Below are 22,857 nucleotides of genomic sequence, written 5' to 3'. Positions count from 1 at the left end.
GGATAGTGTGGTTTATTTTGTGGGTTTCGGGAATTGATTCTCATGGCACTATTTCAAAACCGAGTGGGCTTTGTTTGTTGGGCCTATAGTGGGCCGCTTCTTTATTTTTTTTATTTTGCAAGTACATTTGGTGTTTAATTAGTGTTAGAATAAAATTTTCAGGAGAAATATTACGCCTTTATTGATTCGGAAAGTAAGGAAAACACACTGAAATAAAACTGACCCATATTCTAAAGGGCCTTAGGACCATCTAAAGTCTCTATTATTTTTTCTATCAATCTAAAGAACTACTAGGCGCTTTTTACTAATGGTGCTCTATATGGCTCAAGCCTGGGGTTTAGTCTCATAAAACTTCGGTCCTTCACCGGTACTCATCTTGAATTCCATTCCTTTTGCGTTGACCCACTGATATGTCTTCACCCATCCGTTCTCGACCTCTTCTAATGTTGATGCAGGAGAGATTAACCGGGTTGGATCGAAACCTTCATCTTGTAAAGCTAGGGTAGTCATCACAGTCTCGTCCTCCATAGGCCTCGATTCGTTAAACAATGTCCACAGAGCCTGGTTGTCCAATATTTCAGCTGTTTTAGTCTTGGTGAAGTGGGGTGCCTCATCCAAGGTGTGGCAGTCATGGAAAATTTCAAATTCGGGTTTTAGCAAGCCATCCTGAACGAAGGGTTCAGGGAAATCACAGCATGGGTGTTCTTCTCCTTCCCGAATGAACATCCCGTTAAGGGTCCTTTGATATGGGGGAAGGAGGGTGGTTTGTTTGGTTTTGTTAAGGCGTAGCCTAGATAGGCGGTCAGCAATATCTTCCTCCGTTGGTTCATAACCTAAGCCAAAGGGAGTAGATTTGTCGGGAAAAGGATGGAACGTGTATTCCTTCTTCCTTATGCCCAATGGGGTTCCTGGGAAATAACCTTGAGCTAACAACATTCTAGGGATGACTCGGGATGCATGCGGGTCTAGGAATGCTGGATCATAATCTTCGATGAACTGGATTGTTTCTTCCATTTGAAACCCATAAAGGTCGTCTGCAGTTTCGGCCGTTCCAACCATAGTACAACTGACGTCGAGAGGAGGGGCGCGGATTTCTAGTATTACCCCGTTATGGTTAAGTTTAACCATTTGGTGCAAGGTAGAAGCCACACCTCCTAAGTCATGGAGCCAAGGTCGCCCCAAGAGGAGGTTGAAAGTGGGCTTGATGTCGATAATTTGAAACTCCGTGGTGCGTGCCATAGGCCCGGTTTGTATGGTAAGGTTGATTTTTCCCAATACAGGCCTTCGGGAGTTATCATAAGCTCGTACCCCTTGCGCGGAGGTTTGGAAATCATCGTTTCCTAGCCCCAAGCAATGGGCGGTTCGCAATGGGCAGACATTAACCGCCGAACCATTATCTACGAGCACTAGGGGGATGTTTTGTCCTTTGCATCCAACCACTAGGTAAAGGGCTTTATTGTGAGCACCCCCCCTCTTTGGGTAAGTCTTTATCAGTGAAAACTATGGCCTTTTCCCCGGCATCTCTCGTGACATGGCTAACCAATGAGTCAGGTGTGATATCTGTAGGTACTGAGATGAGGTCAAGTGAGCGAATAAGCTTTTCGCGATGTTCCTTTGAAGTACACATAAGATCCCAGATGGTAATCTCAGCCTTGGTTCTTTTTAGTTGCTCCAGGAGAGGATTTTCAATGACTTCCGCGACGGTGGTGTGCCGTCCATTCTCAAGAGTTTGCCTAACCGGGATGTCGTCCATAGTAGGCGGCTGAATATCCGGTTGGTATATCCTTCCGGATCGGGTGAGGTTGTCGACCTCGGGCTCCTGAGGGGTGGTGTCAATGAGAGCATACCCGGGCCAGGTTTCAGTGAAGAGGTCCTGGCCCGAGACTTGAGATAGGTAAATATCTTCAGCATCATCGTTCCACACACCGCACACTTCCCTCTCGATTCGATCCATAGGGACCACAGCGAGTGGTGCACCTTGAGGTGTAATATACACCGTGGGGTCGAAATTCTCTGGTTGGTCGAGAGAGATGTGACAAGAGCCGAGTGGGCTCTTGTTGTTGTTGGGTTTGCCAACATTAGGGAGAGGTATTACTTCATCCTCTATCATGTCCTGGATCGTATGTTTTAGAGTCCAGCAGTTTTCAGTGTCATGCCCATTTCCTTGATGGAATTTGCAGTAAGTACCTTCGACCCAATATTTGTTTTTGACAGGAGGGTCACGGGTGGGGCCTATAGGTCTCAACTTTCCTTGATTGGTTAGTCTTTCAAAGGCTTGTACCAAAGTTGACCCGAGTGGGGCAAACTTTCGGTCTCGGACCCATCTTACAGGGTTTCTTTGGGCGGGAGCCTCTTCTACAGCATGGACTTCTTGGGCTTGGGATGTGTTACCCCGATTATAGGTGTTGGTCTTATATGTGGGTTTGCTCTGTATGGTTTTGGCGAGGTCGTCCTCGATCTTTATTCCCACATCATAAACTCTTTTGAAAGTGTCGAGTCCCAGGTACCTAAGTTGTTGTCTGTAAGCCGGGTCCAGGTTGTCAATGAATTTTTGGACCAATTCTGTTTCGGGAGGCCTATTGATTAGCTGGGCTGCCTGGTCCCTCCATCTAGCAAAGTAGGTTGTGAAACCCTCATTTTTCTTTTGGAAGAGAACTTCCAGCTCGCGCATGGTGACTTGGAAATCCATGTTCGACGAGTATTGCTTGATGAAGACATTGACAAAGTCTTCCCAAGTGGGGAAGAGCTTAGGGTCCTGGTGATAGTACCATTTGAGCGGCACAGGTTCCAAGGACAAAGGAAAGGCAGGTAAGTACATGGACTTGTCCACGCCTTTCAAGTTCATGGTATTCACAAAGCTCAGTAGATGATCACGGGGGTTGTCCGTGGCCTTGAACTTTGGTAAGTCAGATGAACTGAACTTTTCTGGTAATTTTCCAGGAAAAGGTTCAGGCTCGAGGGAGAAGTATTTGCTCCCCATGGTTTGCTGTAGGACCATTTTTTCAATCCTCTTCTCGTTTTCGAGGTCATTTTTGGCTTGCGCAGCCGCTAAGGCTTCGTTTTCCATTTTCAGTTTGCCCATAAGTTGGGTCATTTGGACCATCTGGTCTCGCAAATCTTCGATGGACATGTTTGGAGGTGCGAATCGAGGTTGGGGAAGCGGAGATCCTTGAAATGAGGGACGACGGACGGAGCTTGGAGTTACTAAACCTGGTGTTGGCGATGTATCTTCGAGACGCACTAGCCGTTGATTCCCTGATCGGCACCAAGTGGCAGGACCAGTCCTAGGCATAAGATAAGCTAAAGTTTAGGTTCCCAAAGTTTCAAGCATTACTTAGTCTAGACTTCGACTCTCTAAATTGGGTTTTTTTTTCGCTCTTTCTTCTGTCGGTACACTTTTTTTGGTTTTTTTTTTTTATTTTGGTCATTCTTTGGATTTTCGAAACACCTGCCCGTGTGACATTCATAATTGTTAGCAGGTTCGGTTTTGGTGCCGAGCATTGCCATCGTAGGAGGCCTAACAACGACACAAAGAGTTATTAATTTTTCGCAAGTCGCTTTTGAAATCGAGTGCTTTTCTTACGCCCTCGTAGCAATTCTTTTTTTATGAACATTTTTTGCTACGTATTTTCCTTTCGTGCGGGCACCGAAGCTGCTGCGCCTGACCAGAAGGCCAAGCAGCAACTTCAGCGCCCAGCTAGGGGCGTGAGAAATTCTGGCGCCCAGCCAGGGGCGTTGAAAATGCGTCCCTGGCTGGTTCTCGTTTTCTGTCTTCTGTTTATGCGACTTCGACTTGCGTGCTTGCCTAATAACGTCCTTTACGCGTAACAGCGTTTGTGGGATTCGTTACAGGCCATCCCGAGCGTCGCTTATTTTGTGGCGATCATTCGGGTTTGCGGAACACGTGTTTCGATATAACTCTTTGGTAAATTAGTCTATGAATGTTTGGGCAGTTTTTAAGGTCGTTGGTTTTCTAGGATAGTTTGTCACACACAATCACATATTTCGCTACACATAACTACATTACAAACATGGATTTGAAAATTAAATATGCCATGTAGTTTATGATAGGCTTCTATGGGTAGTTTATTTGTGCCTGGCTTGGTACCGCTTCTATCGTAGATCCAACACATGCCCCGGTCGAGGTAGTGTCTTCAACAGACGAATTTCGCTCAAGAGGCCAACCCGCAAGTGCAAGCCAAGGGGGCATGCAGGCGAGAGGGACCTAATGGGCGAGCGATTGGGTTCGGGATAGGTGTACTACCTACACAAGTACCGAGTGGGAAACATGCGCGGCGTATGCACCCCCCTATTGGCGAAAAAAGGTATCCTTAGTCCCAACTCCCGAGGGAGCCGAGATTCGTTATGATGTTCTGCCCGTTCACATTAATATGCTGATTTTCAGGTCGTCCCAACTTGATGGGGAAATAAACGCGGGGTAGGATCGTTTCACCCTTCGGCTATTTTGATTACCTACAAGCACGAGTATTTCCTTCACTATCCCCAGTGGGGTCGCCAGTGTGAGGGGGTCGAAAAAGCGCGAGGCTAATGCGTGACCTTGTCCCTCGTGGGTGTGACGATTCTTTTTATTCAATCAAGTGTAATTGGATTTCCTGTGAGTATACACCCAATTGACTAGTAATATAGGAGTCGCCATTCAGTTTTTAACGACAATGAGAAAAACTGACAAAACCCGGTTATCGTGACATAAAGGGAGTGCAATTATGTTTGACCACGACGGCCGTAGGTTCCCTTGTGATCCCTGGTGTGGGGATCTCTCAATATACACCCGCAAGGTAGAGATTGAGGGTTCGGAGGACTGTAACTACTGAGAGGAGTAATTCGCTCGTCGATAACTCCAGAGGCAGGATATCCTTACTAGCTCAGCATAAATAACTGAAGGGACATGCGTTGACTATCAAACTAATCTGAGTTGATTTTAGCAATATGCAACATATAACACTAATTCGATCGTGATTATCTGATTTAAATAGCATTAAGGGACCTAGCATGATAATCCGATTTCCCAAAAATATTATATTTGTTAGGCGTGATAGAACAATCAGATTAGGTTAGTTTAACAGTTCATAAGAAGGGCGAGGAAAGCAGTTAAATCATCGAAAAGGGACACATTACGACGCACCCTTGAGAGGTGCGTCACGGTTCTCAGAAAACTAACCACTTTGACTTTGCTATTTCTCCTTTTTATTTAACGAATCTCAATTATGGGACAGGATACGTTCTGCTCGATTTATGGATCGATTGCGACAGAACGCGTGAACAGTTTCGCAGCGAGAGGCTTAGGCTAAGGGTTGGGGTCAATACTCAGAATATGATTATGTGTTGTTGTGTTGTGTGTCCTTTCACGTCGAAACTAGGGGCCTATTTATAGGGAAGAGTTCGTGGAAAGATAGAATTGCAGAGTTCTAATCCACAAAGAATTAGGAAAAGAGACGTACCCAGGTATTTTCAGCGGCCAGGCCTGGGCGCCGAAGATTTCAGCGCCCAGGCCTGGGCGCCGAAGATTTCGGCGCCCAGAGCCAGGCGTTGAAAATAGGGTCTGGGCAGTTTTGTTTAGTCAGATTCGGATTCCTAAAATCCGTAGAGTTTGAGATTAATTCAAGTCTTTTAGCGCGTATCAATTTTATGACGGAATGCATCTGGGCCCTTTACGAACTCTAGGTTCGTTAGGATTTTAATTAATACGTAACTCCTATTTCCGAATCCTATTAGGAATAGGATTCTCGCGGTTTTCTATCTCATTTAGGACTTATGTTGGAGTGCAACGCCTAATTCTGACAGGTTTCTATCTTTTATGATTTGCCACTTTTAGACGCTACCTTTTACGGCAGTTACTATTTTTAGCAGGTTTCCATAAATAGCAGGTTTCGGGTGAAATGAAATGGGGAATCGAGATTCGTTTATTTTATAGGAGACGCCTTGTCAAGTGGATTTTTTATGCTTTCATCATCGAACCTTTCCCTTGCGGGAATGGGGACAAAAGTAGGTGTCTACACCCCTTGTTTTTATAGGACGTAAAACGATGGAAAATCCAGCACATCGCTCTTTTTTGGAAAAACGGAAAACCAATCCTTTAATTTTTGGAAAAAAGAAAAAACCAGTCCTTTAATTTTTGGAAAAAGGGAAAACCAGAAAAAGTTATCACTGCAGAGACTAAGGACCTGCGCGGTTAGTGGCGCAGACCCCGTCGGCTAAAGATGGCGAGCCTGTCCGCTAAGGGTGGACACCCCGTCCGATAGAAGTGGACGAATCTATTTTGAAATTTGTTTGTGTTTTTTTTGAAAATAAGGACCTACGCGGTTAGTGACGTAGACCCCGCCGGCTAAAGATGGCGAGCCTGTCCGCTAAGGGTGGACACCCCGTCCGATAGAAGTCGACGAATCTGTTTTGAAGTTTTGAAAATAAGGATCTACGCGGTTAGTGACGTAGACCCCGCCAGCTGAAGATGGCGAGCCTGTTTTTTGCTTTGTTTTGAAGATTCTATTTTCTTTTCATTTTCGAAAACTGAGGACCTGCGCGGTTAGTGACGCAGACCCCGCCGGCTGAAGATGGCGAGCCTGTTTTTTGTTTTTAAGAAGAATTTATTTTCTTTCGAGGGATGCTCGGATTTAGTTGCAACCTGAATGTGGGTTGACAACGTGCTTAGACGGACCATTGTCTCGTGGTCATCATCTTTCATGATTTTGAGCTAGTCTTTACGGCTCAATTTTGCCACTACCTGGGTCCTTGATTAGGGGACTATGTATAAGTATCAACGGCGACCTTTGTCTTGAGGTCGTAATCTGGTTTTATCTTTTGAGATTATCCAAACACGGGACTTCGTACAGCGTAGTCTGGGAATATTGTTTTAACTTTGCATACTTTCTTTTAAGATATACTTTTTTTTCGAGCCCTCAAGCACTCGTGCTTGACGGTCACTTCTTGTCAAAGAGGTTCCTTGGGGATACGCATTTTTTAATGTCCTTGATCGTGTTTGGGATCGTGCTCGTAAGTGCGAGTGATCTTTGTAGTGGTGTGCTACTCTAAACAAAGTCGTGAGGTGCGACTTTCAGTAAAGAAATCGGCAATTTTCGAGTCGAATGGATACGGCAGGGCCCTATAGAAGTCAGGGCCTTTTTTGAGCCTGGGTTCATTTTCGGCGCCCAGGCCTGGGCGTTGAAGTAATTCACGCCCTAGGTTGGGCGTTGAAAATGTTGTTTGGGTTGGTCAGTTGGCCTCTTTTTTACTTGGGAATTCTACGTATTCTCTTCTCTTTTGTTTTTTTCCTTATTTTTGGAACGTAGAATTTTAGAGATCAGAATGAGTTGAGCTGATTTTCAGCGCCCAGGGCTGGGCGTCGGAATATCTGGCGCCTGGTCCTGGGCGTTGAAAGTGCGTCCCAGGCAGGACTTTCTCGTGATGATTTCTCGAGAAGCCGTAGCCGATTGGTGGACTACGGTGTTTGTCGCTTTGGGGCGATTATTTAAAGGAATTGTTGCTCTTAAGGCGTACAGTTATTGCAATAGTCGGGCGAGTCTATATGGCCCGAGGAACATACCTTGAGGCGTAAGACTTTGATCGCTCTTGTTGTTGAATATATATTTTTTTTTTGAACGCGTTCGTGAATGTTCGATACTTAGAATGATGATATGTATGTGCGAACGAGCGTTCATAGAATGGCCGTTGCGTGCGGTCCATTAATCAGTTTGGTTGAATCATCATTTTTTTTTTTTGAGCAATGACTGATTTTGAATAGTTTGCTTAGAAGCTTGATAGGGTTCAGGCCCATTCATGAAGTGGGCTCAGGCATCGTGCCCTTTTGATCGTTCAAACGTTTGCTTTGAGACTTTTTTTTTATTTTGCTATGGTCGTTTCGTAGCTTGGAGCCCCCAAGCATGCATGTTGGGATGCTTCTTTTTGGCGTACGATTTTTGTAGGTTCTTTCGAGAAAGATGCCTTGGGGTCCCGCTCGTGTAGGTGCGAGCTATCCTTCCGTGGTAGGTAATACTTTGCTACCTTTAATCCTTAGTGTAGAAGTCGTGTGGCTTGCATTTTGAATTTGGGCGATAAGTAGTCTTTGCCTCTTTTACACATGCTCTTGGTCGTGCTCGCATTAGTGCAATATGCCTTACTCTTTTTTTTTTTAGACTTGTACCGTGGGATGGTTGAACTTATGGTGCGACGTAGGCTTGTGTGGCCCAACATCGTGTCTTAGAATATTCCTCCAGGTGTTGGGATATCATTATTATTTTTTGCATTGGAGTACTTCATCACGCCTCGTTCAGGTGCCCGAACAAGTGTAGCACCTTCTGCGTGGGTGTGCACGGCTTATTACTTCGTTCGATGCGAGGATTCATAGATGTTTTTTTTATATATATTATCCTTGATTTTTTTTCGCTTTTTCTTTGGAACGACGTAGACTGTGTAACGGGCGCTTGTAGGGCGAGCGTTATGTGCAGTAGTTTGATCGGAGTTTTAGTGACTCGCGATTTTCAGTTACCCTTGTTAGTGGGGTGACTTTATATATTCTAAGTAGCGCTTAGAATTTGGGAGGGGTTGTAGCCATTCTAAGGTTCGTTTTACACGATCAAACCTTAGGATTGTGCCCCTATGACGTGTGTATAGCATTAGCGTCGAGAATTTGCGATAAAATCGTCATTTCGAGCATTTTTAGAGTGTTTTTCTCAAGCCCCCAATTGTAGATACGGGATTGGCTTGGTGCTATAATGCTTGGCATACGTTTTTATGCATTCATGGTGACATGGATCATGAATAGTTTGAACCAGACTCGTTTAGTGCGAGGTACGTTCGAGTAGTGATTTGTTACTTCTCTTGTAAATGTCGTATTGTGCGACATTGCCATGGTCAAGGTAGTCGCATGTTGAAGTGTGCCTTGACCAAAAGCTAGGTGCCTTTCTTTACCCATAACCATATTTAGAAATCTTTTGACTCACTTACAACATCGAGATAAACGCATACTTAGCTTAAACCAACGACACTTTATTATGTTTGAAGAAGTCTTTGAAAATTATTTGAAGTCCGAGTCCTACTGTGTATAATCCGAGGTGTCCTAAGTAAGTTGACTTATAGAAGGGTTCGTACAGGATTACATGAGTGAATCAAAATACTGTTACGATTTTTGGAATGTTGTCTAAGGATTTGCTGGAAGCCAGGGTGCAGGCGTCAAGGTATTACTTGTGCCCGTGTGGCAATGTTTTAGGCTTTTAGGGCCATCTTTTCCAGAATTGCGGGAATATAAACCGTTTTCAAATTGACACAGATTTTACTTGGTGTATGTCTGCACAAAAGGTCAAGGTATACTTAGTTCTTTCCCTAGCTCTTTCATTTTAATTTTTAGCCCCCAGTTGCTATTATGTCTTCTCATTAATGATGCTTTCAGATTTCGATTTTAGATGCCCGTGTCATATGTCTAAGTGGGGTGAGCCTTGGTTAAGTGCCAAGTCCTATTGACAATGTCTGATTTTTTCAAAGGGGATTCGCAAGCATTCGAATTACCATGAACGGGTGCCCTGAGTTCGAAGGAACGATGGGGCGATGTCGTAGAACAATCCTCTTTATTGCAAGCTTACTGCCTTTACTACTTGTTGGCGGTTATGACTGTGTCTAGTGGTGAAAGAAGGTCTTTAAGTGAGTTACTTTGCTTTTAGGGAGGGTCAAGTCGAGTACTTTAGAGGTCATGGACGCTTGCGCCCCCATTCAATTGAGGCAAAGCGATCTTTTGAGTCTTGGCTAAGTGCCTAGGAGTGTGAGTGCTCCTTCTGGCAAGGGTACGTGCCCTTATTATTTTTCGATGTGTGCTCGTTTTGGCATCTTGATGACTTGGATTCTTCCTTTGACTTAAATTTTTCTTTCGATTTGGGTTGCAAGTAATTAAATTTCAATAAGGGACTCTATTTCTTATTCTTGTTATTCTATAGGCTCTAACATCTTTGCAAATTGGTTGGACCGAATCATGGATTGCCTACGTATCCGCCTTAAATAGATTTAATTTGGAATCAGGTCTTGCGTAGTTCTTAGCCAGAAAATGGTTTCCTAGAATGTCGATTTTAAACAAGTACGTTCGAGTGGAATCGTAATGTTTGAAATAGGGTGAAATAAGTGAAGTTTATTATTATTTTAATCTGCCGCTTTGCCGTAAGCCAAAATTTTGTTTTATTTTTTAAGTACATGTATTTGCACAAAAATCTTTTCATGTGTTTTTTGGTACGTATATCTTTTCATGTGTTTTTTTGGTACGTATATCTGAATACGTGTTGTACTCCTCCAAGTGTTCGTTATTTTTCCGTGCATGTGCGGATAAAATGACGAGCACTTCTGGAAAAAATTTGGCAAGCAGAGAGATTCAGCGCCCAGGCTGGGGCGTTAAAGATTTCGGCGCCCAGCTGTGGGCGCTGAAAATGATTTCTGGGCGGATCTTTTTTTGGTGCGCTAAATGCTTCTTTTTCTTTTTAGACGAACTTTTAAAGGCGCTTTGCAAAGTTTGCTTTTTTATTATTTTATTTTTTTTGTACTTTTCATTTGTCTTCTTTTTTTTATTCGTGACTCAAGACGGTTTGAAAGATGGGTTGAATGAGATAGGATAATTTGTATAGGTATTGGTCAAGCATGAGGATTACATCTGCTAGGACTCACAATTTGCAGCCTCGTGCTATTGTCATGAGTTTACATCAACCAAGGCCAATGAGTAGCATGGGGACGGCTCGAGGATGTATCCAAACAAGTTATATGGTCATTATACTAATGGTGGTGTAAGAGCAGGTTTGGGCTTTGGAAATAATGGGTATGACGCACGTGTCAATGGCCGTACGTGGTTTGCAGTTGACAACAAGTTCAAGAACAAGAGTCGAGGTAATGGTTTCTTGGGTTATGGCAATGAGAACATGGATGGGTTAAATGAGCTGAACAGGGGCCCCAGAGCGAAGGCGTCTAAGAACATAAGGATTGGAAAGGGTAGACATCATAGAACTTTATGTAGTTTTTGTGGCATAATTTGGATTGGTTGACTCAATTCTTTCCCTTCGTTTACTTGGGTAAATTTCGCATTTTGGGAGGTACGGGCTAAGTATTTCATGGCTCGCTCTTTTCGCTCTCCCTTTTCTCTTTCTATTTTTTTTTCTTTTTTTTTTATTGCACTTTGGGTGGTACGGGCTAAGTATTTCATGGCTCGCTCTCTTCGCTCTCCCTTTTCTCTTTCTATTTTCTCTTTTTGCTTGGGATTTCTCCCCAACATAAATCCTTCAAAAAATTTTATTTGGGCTAAAAGGTAGATGGTTGTGGTCTTTGAGTCACGAGGCGAGACTGAGTGAGCCTCGTTTGGTAGGCCTATAGTGGACCTTTAACTTTAGTAGGCCTAGGGTGGACCTTTAATTTTAGTAGGCCTAGGGTGGACCTTTAAATTGTCTTACTTTGCAAGCGTATTTAGTCGTTTCTTAAAATGTGCAAATAGCGTAGATTCAAAATGTTATTTTTACCTTATTGAAATTTAACGAAAGAATTACATCGAAAATAATTTTTTTGCTTCTTTTCAGATTCCAGTTTCCGGGATTAAACTGGAAGTTGTGATTTAGACTCGAACTTTCATTAATTTTTTGATTATAACCCGTGTATGAATACAAGGAGGTGGCCTAGACTCAAAATAATGACGTGGCGTAAGCCTATAATACTTGACCAAGCAACTTTCAGACTTAGGCTAATTGGACCATAACTTCCGTTGGTTGACACTTTAGATTTTAACCCTTGGGTGTTCATTTGTCATGCGCCATTTTGCTTAATGTTGGCAAGGTAGTTAGTTGGGGAGATCGAATTTTTATTTTTGCAAGACTAGAATCATTAGTGCAGCTTCCCTCTTAGTGTGTATTGCTTTACCCCAATGGTAGCCTTATGGTATGCCGATTTGGGTATTTTTATGGTTGGTCATGTTGCATTCATGGAAAATCTTTTAGTCCGTACTTAGTAGTATTTCAAGGAGCGAGTGACTCGAGAGGACTATGATAGTCGTGACCCAATGTGATCATAAGCCTTGAGGCCATTAAATTTTTCTTTGCCAATGGTATTGACACCTTAGGTTCACTTTGGGGGTTGTGCGACTATGGGGGAATGATTTTCAGAATGTGACTGTTTCCATTTTGCAAATACTATAATATATTCTTTTTATTGGTGAGAGAGAGTATTGAGGCCGTAGATTCTTAGCAAGGGATGACAATTACATATGGGTGCTTATTGATTTAAATGTTAGGAAGGGAGACTCAATATGGTTTAACCTTTTAACTTGCAGAACGACACCAAGTATTAGGACCGGTTCTATGTATAAGACAACTAAGACTTAGGATTTATTAGATTGTAACCTAGTCTAGACTCGGATTTATTTATTTTTTATTCGAACATTATTTTTCCTTGAAAACTTTATTTGAACACCATTTTTTGAATACTTTGCCCATGTGACATTCAAAGCTATTAGCATGCTCGGTTTTGGTGCCGAACATTGTCGTCATAGGAGGCCTAACAACGACACAAGGAGTTATTTATTTTTTATAAGTCGCTTTTAGAATCGAGTGCCTTTTTCATACGTCCTCGTTGCAATTTTGTGAATTTTTTACTGCTACGTTTTTTATGCGTGGGCGTCGGGGCTGCTGTGCCTGACCAAAAGGCCAGGCAGCAACTTCAGCGCCCAGCGAAGGGCGTGAGAATTATTGGCGCCCAGCCAGGGGCGCTGAAAATGCGTCCCTGACTGGTACTCGTATTCTGTTCACGTATCCTTTTTTCGTAGGTACGACTTAATTTTGCGTGTTTGCCTAATAACGTCCTTTACGCGTTGTGCAGCGTTGTGGGATTCGTTACAGGCCCTCCTGAGCGTCGCTTATTTTTGTGGCGATCGTTCGGAGTCGCGGAACACGTATCTTGGTATAACTCTTTGGCCAATTGGTTTATGAATGTTTGGGCAATTTTTAAGGTCGTTGGTTTTCTAGCATAATATGTCACACACAATCACATAATTCGCTACACATAACTAACATTACACCATGAGGCAAAATAATAATATGTCATGTAGTTTACTTCTATGGGTAGTATTTGTGCCGGCTTGGTGCCGCTTCTATCGCAGATCCAACACATGCCCCGGTCGAGGTAGTGCCTTCAACAGACGAATTTCGCCCAAGAGGCCAATCACGATGTAAGCCAAGGGGGCATGCACCAATGAGAGGGACCTAGTGGGCGAGCGATTGGGTTTGGGACGGGTGTACTACTAGCGAAAAGTGCCGAGTGGACAACATTCGAAGCGTATGCACCCCCCGGTTGGCGATGGGTATCCTTAGTCCCAACTCCCGAGATGAAACATCCAAGGGAGCCAAGATTCGTTATGCGGTTCTGTCCGTTCACATTAATATGCTGATTTTCAGGTCGTCCCAACTTGATGGGGAAATAAACGCGGGGTAGGATCGTTTCACCCTTCGGCTATTTTGATTACCTACGAGCACGAGTATTTCCTTCACTATCCCCAGCAGAGTCGCCACTTTGAGGGGTCGAAAAAGCACGAGGCTAATGCGTGACCTCGTCCCTCGTGGGCGTGACGTTTCTTTTTGTCAGATCAAGTGTAATTGGATTTCCTGTGAGTTTACACCCAATCGACTAGTAATATAGGAGTCGCCATTCAGTTTTTAACGACAATGAGAAAAACTGACAAAACCCGGTTATCGTGACATAAAGGGAGTGCAATTATGTTTGACCACGACGGCCATAGGTTCCCTTGTGATCCCTGGTGTGGGGATCGCTCAACGTACACCCGCAGGGCAAAGATTGAGGGTTCGGGGGACTGTAACTACCGAGAGGAGTACTCGCTCTTCGATAACTCCAGAGACAGGATATCCTTACTAGCTCAGCATAAATAATTGAAGGGACATGCGTTAACTATTAAACTAATCTGAATTGATTTTAATAATATGCAACACATAATACTAGATCGATCGTGATTATCTTGTTTAGATTGATTTAAGGGACCTAGCATGATAGTTCGATTGTCTCAGATATTATCTTTGTTAGGCGTGATAGAACAATCAGATTGACAGTTTAACAGTTTTATTAAAGGGCGAGGAAAGCGATTAAATCATGCGAATGGACACATTACGACGCACCCTTGAGAGGTGCGTCATGGTTCTCAGAAAACTAACCACTTTGGCTTTGCTGTTTCTCCTTTTATTTAACGAATCTCAAGTTTCCGGGCTTAATTATTCAGCTACAAGGGACAGGATACGTTCTGTTCGATTTTTGGATCGATTGCGACAGAACGCGGGATCAATTTCGCAGCGTGAGGCTTAGGCTTAGGGGTTGGAGTCAATACTCAGAATATGAATTGTGTGTTGGTTTCACGTCGAATTTGGGGTTGTATTTATAGAAAAGAGTTCGTGGAAAGATAGAATTTTAGAGCACTAATCCAAGAAGAATTAGGAGAGAACACATACCCAGGTAATTTCAGCGCCCAGGGCTGGGCGTTAAAGATTTCGGCGCCCAGCTCTGGGCGTTGAAAATGGGATCCAGGCAATTTCAGCGCCCATGGCCGGGCGTTGAAAATGATGTTTGGGCCGAGTTCTTTGTCAGATTTGGACTCTTAGAATCCGGAGTGTTTGAGACTTATCCGAGTCTTTTAGTGCGTATTAACTTTATGACGGAATGCGTCTGGGCCCGTTACAAACTCTAGGTTCGTTAGGATTTTAATCAATACGTAACTCTTATTTTCGAATTATACTAGGAATAGGATTCCTCTTGCAAATTCTATCTCTTTTAGGATTTATGTTGGAGTGCAACACCTAATTCTGACAGGTTTCTATCTTTTATGACTTGCCACTTTTAACAACTACCTATTATGGCAGTTACTATTTTTAGCAGGTTTCTATAAATAGCAGGTTCGGGTGAAATGAAAAGGGTGATCGAGATTCGTTATTTTATAGGAGATGTGTTGCCAAGTGGAGATTTATATTCTCATCATCGAACCTTCCCTTTCGGGAATGGGGACAAAAGTAGGTGTCTACAGTGTCGCGTTATCTTGTTGAATGATAATGGGTCCTTCATGATCAGTTGGCCACTTCTCTTGAATGGCTGGTATGAGTTGTCTGATTAACATCCTTCTATATGCATCCTTGGTCACTGTATTCATTGCTTTCAACTCCGGGGTTCTTGCCGGTCTGTTCTTGCTTCTTCTCTTTGCTGGTACCCATTTAACAAATGGGAAAATTCCCAAATTTCCATCAAAAGTGCAAACCCCAACAGCATTAAATCGTGGCCTTGCAACTGCAGCAAGGAACATGACCTTTGAAATGAATCTTTTGCTTTTGCAGTGTCTATATGGTCTCTTTTCACCCGCAAGTAAGTAGTATTTCTGCTTTCCTTTTGTCATGTAAAATCACTTTTCATCTATATGAATAGTGTTGTACATGTCTTCAAAGCATGGGTTGTCATCAATTGTATTAGCGTCAATTGCTTGCAAGCACCATTCCAACCTCGTTATTTTTTTGTGATCTGTGAGTGATGGCTTGATTGAATTGTTGTGTGCTTTGATAATTTTTTCCCTTATCAGTCGTTGAACAGTGAAAATAGAGCATTGCAAGGCAAATGCTACGGCTCTGATGTTTTGCTTTTTGTGGCATGGGGTTCTTTTAAGCCTATCAAGATCAGGGATAAACTTTTGCCTCCACACTTATCTCTGTTGGACTTCACATTCAAGCTCTTCCCCTGTTGCTTACTCGCCTTGGCCACTTTCCAGACCCTTTGAATGGTGTTTCTGGTGTAGCAATACTTGATGGCTAACTCTTTGACGGCTCCCGTATGCGTATTACCATTTGGCTTCTGTTGGGTAAGTAAATGCTCTGAAATTTGTCTTTTCTCTTTTTCACTCAGATTTTGTTTCGTAAAAGGACACATTATGCCTGCCCAACTTAAAGCAACCAAAACAGAAGATTGAAGAGGCAACTTATGCTTCTCTTTTCTGTTTTGATCGAGGCTAAGTTGTTGGTGAGCTAATCGGTCCAAAACCTCTGTGATGAAATTGTTCTGAGAGGTTTATTTTACACTAATCCTACCCGTCCCCCCATCCCGTTTATATGTTGGTCTTCCTTTTCTCTCTCCTGTTTTTGTGTTTGGTTTTTTTTTCCAGGTTGAAGTAAATTGAAGGAGGGGCAGCATTCAATTGAGGGCTTTTATATCAGCATTTTCAGTTTTAAAATTTTCAGAATTTTAGGAAGTTTTAAATTTTAGTCAAAATTTTGGAGGGAAACCAAAATAATTGGTGAATTTATACACTTCCTGTAATTATAGAGGGAAACCAAATATATTGGTGAATTTTATATAGGGAAACCAGCTGTATTTTTAGATCAGAAATAACAGATGTACTAATTTTGGACTGTTGTGTTGTTTTGGAGGGAAACAGAAATAGAATTGCGCCAGAAATCTATTTTACATTTTGGCAGGAAACCCCACCCCCCTCCCCCCCACCCCTCCTAAAAGGACATGGGACCACTTGCTTTATCTATTAAAAAAATCTACCCCAACCCCACTTGTTTATTCTTCTTAATACCCGTGCCGGCTCAAGTGTATCTCTTAAATAAATACGGAGGGAGTAATTAAGATAATTAAAGTGCAACTAATACAGAATAATAATCATGATATAATTAGTGACTAATTAGCCAAAATATGGCTAATGTAGTAATTGATAGCAATAATTAAACACCTAGATGTAATTGACAACTTTTAACAAAATAGGTAGTAATTTACAAAGTAACTGAAGACCTACTCCCTCAATCCCTTATTGTTTATCCCATTAAACAAATGTGCTTTATAAGAAATGGGTAAGTAAAATTGAGAAGAGATAAAAATAGTAGGCCAAATATGTCATAAGTGAAAGTAAAATTGATGTTCTATGAGCATTTATTGTAAATGGGAAATCTTTTGAAGACCGGCTAAAATGACGAATGAGCCAAATAAATAGAGACATGGATGTAAATTTTCTAATAAAATTCAATCAATTTCAACTTTGGCGCAAAACACAAAAACTCAAAAATTCATCAGCTAAAAAAACGCACTATCTCTCTCCTTTTCTCTCTCCAAAAATCACTTCTTTCTCTAATGGCGGACATTGAGCCTCCATCATTCTCCTTAGGCCTAGACTTAGACTTCGAGCCCTCACAAAATCACCCGCCCATCTGGGGGTTGCCGACCCCCAAAATTCCTGGAGCAGTTGAGCTCCATCAAAAAGGAAAAGAAAAGGTAAAAGAACTTGAAGATTACGACGAGTTTGAGTTGCGAGTATCCGACTCCGAACCCGAATCACCGGAAATATCGGCCCGGTCTCTTCTCCTTCGTCTTCGCCGTGGTGGGCCATCCTTTCCAAAGCCTATTTCTACCCCCATTTTCAATTCTGTAGATGATGATATTGAGGAATTTTCTGACGAGGAAATTGCCCGAACAAGTATGGTTTTGGTTAATTTTTTGTTTGTTAATTAGAGATTATTTGTTGCTGATTTGATATTTTTTTAGTGATATGGTTTCTGGGTAGTTCTAATTTGAGTGAGTTATTGAGTGTATTGGTTGAAATTTGGTGGGTTTAATTTTAAGGGTTTCTGTAATTTAGCAATTCGACCTAGATAATTGTTGATGTAATGTGGAATTGGTAATTGAGTATATGTCTGGCTTAATTTTCTTCAAAAGTTATGTGAAAAAAGGAGAAAATGTGAAATTATGTTGCGCAATGTATAGCTAAATGTTAATTACATCACCTATATGTTTGGTATGGGAACATATCTTCTACAATTGTACATATTGAATGGCATAAAAAGAAATTCCGGATTTTCTGCAGAAGCCGGCTTGAATGCCTCGAAATATTTGATCTTTAGTGCAATTTCTTCTGGAATATTATGGTTTAATGTGGGTTCAATAATTGATGTTCACCTCCAGAGTCCAGATTATGAAGGCTCATAGACAGTTTGTAGTTTCACTGGACATTGTAGACTCCTGTAAGTGAATATGGAGTATCACTTGGTATACAAGGTCTTACATCCGGAATGTCTCATGTGAATGTCCATGATAATGGTAAAGTATCCCCTTACCGGTATCACATCGTTGTCACTGGCATATAGTTTCCATCATTTCAATTCTACTACGTACACTTGTTACCCCCTAGAGGAGTGGATGTAACTCATGTAAGTAACCATGAATGCATATGAAAAGAACATGCTTACTTGTAGTGATGTGACGTGTTATCATGAGCATTGGGAATTCAAACAGGTAAATTCATATAATAAATTTTGAGTTGATTAATGCTTCCGTACCATATGACCTTGTATGGTTGTATCTACCAAGCTGGTGGTGTAAGAAGTTATATATCTATGGGATTGAGTTTGTGGGTTCAAAGTTGTTATCTAGCTACAAAAGCTAGGTATATGGTTGAGTTAGGTAGAAAAGGGATGCTTCATAATAAGTCATTGTTAGCATGGCTTACTGGCTTATAGATGGTTTTCTAGGTTTATTGCTTGACACCACTCGAGAAAAGTAATGATAACATTTAGTCATTTACAGTGTGTTTGGTTAGCATTTGTGGAGGGGAAAAAAGGGGAGAGAAAGGGAGGAGGGATAAGCAGAAGAGTGAGATTGTTTTCCTTCCCAATCTTTCCAATACTTTGTAGTGAAGAAGGATTTAGTATAATAAAAAGGAAAGGAAAATTGATCCTTCTAATTCCTTTCTCCTGTGTCATATGACTCACATCAAAATGAGGAAAAATAAATCACTCGCTTCCCCTCATTTCGAATTCTGTTGATGATGAAATTGAGAATTTCTCTGAGGAGGAAATTGCTCGCACTAGTAAGTTTTTTGGTTACTTTTTAAAATTTTGTTTGTCATTTAGAGGTAATAAGTTGCTAATTGTCCATCAAAATATATATACACACACACACACACAAACACACACACACACACACACACACACACACACACAAATAAGTTGCTAATTTGATTTTGTTTTTAGTGATATTGTTCTGGGTAGTTATTAACTTGTGTGATTTACTGATTGCTTCTGTGAGAATTTGTTGGGTTTAATTTCAAGGGTTCAGTGAATTCAATTAGATCCAAAAATTTATGGAACCTAGAAATTGGAGATGTGATTTTCTTAGTATTGCGTCAAAATTATGTAATTTACAGGAAAAACGGTGATATTTATTGTGCAATGAGGAGCTAAATGTTAATTAGAATACCTATATGTTTGGACTATTGGGGCATATGTTATACAGTTTTCATGGTATCAAAGAGGAAGTCTGAATTTTCCAGTGAACCTGGCTTAAAATCTTTGATCTTAATTATTTACGGTGCACCTTTGGACTATTAAAGCTCATAAGTGGTATGTTGTTTCACTGGACACTGGATATAAGTATTCTGTGTACAAGTTTCACCGAATAATTTTGACTCATGTGTAACTGTGTAAGTGAATGTGGAGTTCATGTCTATAAGGTTCTTATTTGGGGGATTAGTAATAAGTACGTGTGTAATTTTGCATTGAATGTCTCATGTGAAGGTCCATGGGAAGATGGTATTGTATCGCCTTACCAGTATTGCACCTTCATCACCGGTCTGCATTTTTCTTCATTTGATTTTTACTACCACTCATTACTGTTTAAAAGTTCTGGGTATGAATGATAATGAGGAGGTGAAAGGAAGATGCTTAGTTAGTAAAGGGTTATCATGGGCATTCATAAAGTATAGTATATGGAGTAAATACAATGGTACTTGAACTGAATAATGTTCCATTAATATGCAACCTGTATCTAACAAGCCAGTAGTGACAGAAGTGACATGTCTATGAAGATTGAGTTAGTGGGTTCAAAGTTGTTAGTCTAGCTAGGAAAGCTAGACTTGGTTGAATTTAGTACAAAATGGATGCTTCACAGTGTCATTGTTGGTTCGGGTTACTGGCTTATAGATGGTTTTCTTGGGTTTATTGCTCGTTATCGCTTGGGAGGAGAAATGATAAATCTTAAAAATGTGACTAAGCTGGTTGTATAGCATAATACTCGACTTCTTATTGAAAAAACAATCATATGTATTTGTGATGGTTTTATTCTTCTGATATATGATAGTTTTTTTCTTTGAGAGCTCTTAATATGTATTGCCTGAATACGTATAGCATATGTCTTATCATGCTTTGATAGCAGATGATTTTCCGGCACCTCAACACCATTCTTCGTGTAGCAGTTCAAAGTTGCCCTTATCTGGATGTGGGGTTTTGGTGAGACAACAGGAAAGTGATGTAAACAATAGAAAAGGAAAACAAGATTCGAGCTGCCCCTCTACAAGTTTAGGTTCAAATAAGGGAAAAGCTGTGTTTCCAAACTTGACCGCAAGCCCCCTACGAAGGTTTCAGCTACTTGATTCTGAATCAGATCCTGATGATCCATCAGATGTACACATTGACAGGGAAGCTAGCAGAGTTGACTTTTCAAAGAACAACAAACAAAAAGAATACGATATTCGAGCAAGATTCAAGCTACTTGATTCTGAATCAGAACCTGATGATTCATCAGATGTACACATTGATAGGGAAGCTAGCAGAGTTAACTTCTCAAAAAGCAATGGACAAAAAGAATACAGTATTGGAGAAAGATTTAAGCTACTTGATTCTGAATCAGAACCAGATGATCCATCAGTTGGTGAACGCGTTGACAGGGTATCTAATGGGGTTGAACTTTCCAAAAACATTGAACAGAAAGAATTCAACCACGGAAGCCATAGAATGTCCCTTGAAAAAAATACAGATTTGTTGCCTCCTATTTCACAGAAGCAGGATCTGTGGAAAGATTTTTGTGTCAGTGATAAGTGTGCTGTACAGACCCCTGTTTTTGATGAACTTTGCAAAGAATATTTCCAAGCTGTAAAATCAAGCAAGCCAGCTCCAGGTTCTCACAAGTTCTGTTCAAGTACACAGGAATTAAGCATGAACGATGCCAATATAATATTGCAACACCAAGATTCAGGATCTGTTTTTCCTCCATCTCACCATTACTTTTTTCATATTGATTTGAGGATCCAGAGATTAGTCCGCAGTCGTTTACCTCACTTTTTCCCATTGACTGCTACTGATGCCGGATCAAAATCACATAAGGCATCATCTATAGATTACATGTACTATGCTGCTCTTCATTAATTTGTGCGTTTCTATACACTTGATAATTCTTAAGATCCAGCGTCTAATGATTTCATTGCTGTTTGGGTTCAGGAGTCAATTCGGTCAGGATGATGGTAATCGGCAAACTGGCAGAAAAGTCTCTTTAGAGAAAAGTTCCAGAAGGGGAAGAAAGAAATCTAAGAACTCTAGTATAGAAGAAACATCCATTGATTCTGGAAACTGGATTAATCCCAAACAGACAGCCAGCACCAGCACTCCAACAGATGCTGCCAGGAGACGGATTCATGCTGATGGTCAATCTGCTGGTCAGTGGCTTACAGAAAATGGAAGGAAGGTAAGAATTTAGTGGACACAAGTGTGCTTGATGAACCACAGTTGCCTGTTTGATTAAGCAATTAGCGTTCATGTTGATATCAGTTTTGGCTAGTTATAAGTTGCTGCAAGTTTCTTACTGGATGAAGTCATGTGTGCAAACAGAAAGTATATACTTATATTTTTTTTATAGGAAAGAGAAGGTAGATTTAGCTGTACTTGTACAATGATTTTTCTGAATATTGCTAAGCTATCCTGGTTAGCTGAAAGAATAGAAAAATGAACAGTTATTCAACCTTCAGGTTCACAATATTGACAATTCAGGAACATAATTAAGCAATTAGCAGTTATCTATTACTACTCGAAGACCCCTCCACCCCTTGTATTCGCTGATGGTCACGGACTTCTACTTTGTTTCTCGTTTTTGTTATTGGCTTTCGTCTGTTGTATACTTGTCTAATTATAGAGTTAGGTTAACATATAACTTTTACATTATGTCCAGTTCTGTTTAATCATTGTCATCAGTTTTTTTAATATACTGCACTAATCTTTTTCAGGTGTATATCACCAAAAATGGAAAAGAACTGACAGGTCGACTTGCTTACAGACATTATAGAAAGGTATCTATTACCTTATTTTTCTGATAGCTCTGCTCATGTAACTTAGTATGTTAAGCTTTGCATTCCATATGTCTTTGTAACATGAAATTCTTCCTTCCACTTCATGAGGGAATTCAGGGAGTGAATGTAACACCATAACATTTCTACTTGTGCTTTAGAGAAGTAGACCAACTGGGTTTATTTTGTTCTTGACAGGAAAGCGGAAGAAGTTTTAAGAAGATAAAAAAGAAGGGTGCTGCGAAGAAAAAGTGAAAGTTTCAAGCTGTTGAGCTAGCAATGTAGTACTCCTGCATTAATCTTCTGTTCTGTGATCTTTCCTGTGTTTTTTCTAATTACCAATCACATTTTGCGGGTTAGATGTACAGTAGTACTACTCGTATTTACTAACATTTATGCATATGTTTCAAATTTGTATAACAGGGCTGAGTTTTGTTGGTAAAAATGTTCATACATTTCTGAAACCCCCCTCAAACATCTCTGTTCGATTCTTCTGCCCTGCTATAGTGCTATTCAACCCACGTTATTTGAGTTGCTCAAAATCTGAATCCAGAGACTCTAGATAAAACATGATTCTTGCTAACATGCATAAATGTTGATTTTGCATTTTCATTTTTCCATAACACTCCAATTAAATTTTAGATATTAAAATTTGAAGAATGAATTGCCGTCAAATGAAAATGTTTTGATATAACCTTCCCTTCTCAATTTTTTGATTGGGAATTGGATTTTTAGTTAATATCAAACTTAAA

General features: G+C 41.0%; 1 protein-coding gene across 3 annotated transcripts; it reads left to right on the top strand.

The window, feature by feature from the left end:
• The first annotated feature begins 16,997 nt into the window (after positions 1-16,997).
• Positions 16,998-22,569, top strand: LOC110777759 (uncharacterized). Of its 3 annotated transcripts, none has more exons than XM_056826874.1 (5): positions 16,998-17,377; positions 20,206-21,172; positions 21,267-21,510; positions 22,046-22,108; positions 22,304-22,569. In XM_056826874.1, exons 1-5 carry the CDS (start codon positions 17,131-17,133, stop codon positions 22,358-22,360), a joined length of 1,578 nt encoding a protein of 525 aa, XP_056682852.1. In that variant the 5' UTR covers positions 16,998-17,130; the 3' UTR covers positions 22,361-22,569. The 3 variants fall into 3 exon arrangements, with proteins under 3 accessions (XP_056682852.1, XP_021838036.1, XP_021838037.1); XM_021982344.2 differs by having other exon boundaries at positions 16,999-17,473; positions 20,203-21,172; XM_021982345.2 differs by having other exon boundaries at positions 17,002-17,473.
• Positions 22,570-22,857: the final 288 nt, after the last annotated feature.

Source organism: Spinacia oleracea, chromosome 4 (assembly GCF_020520425.1).
Source record: "Spinacia oleracea cultivar Varoflay chromosome 4, BTI_SOV_V1, whole genome shotgun sequence".
Classification (NCBI taxonomy): Eukaryota; Viridiplantae; Streptophyta; class Magnoliopsida; order Caryophyllales; family Amaranthaceae; genus Spinacia; species Spinacia oleracea.
Note: the sequence above shows the minus strand (reverse complement) of the source record. Positions and strands in the feature narration are given on the sequence as shown.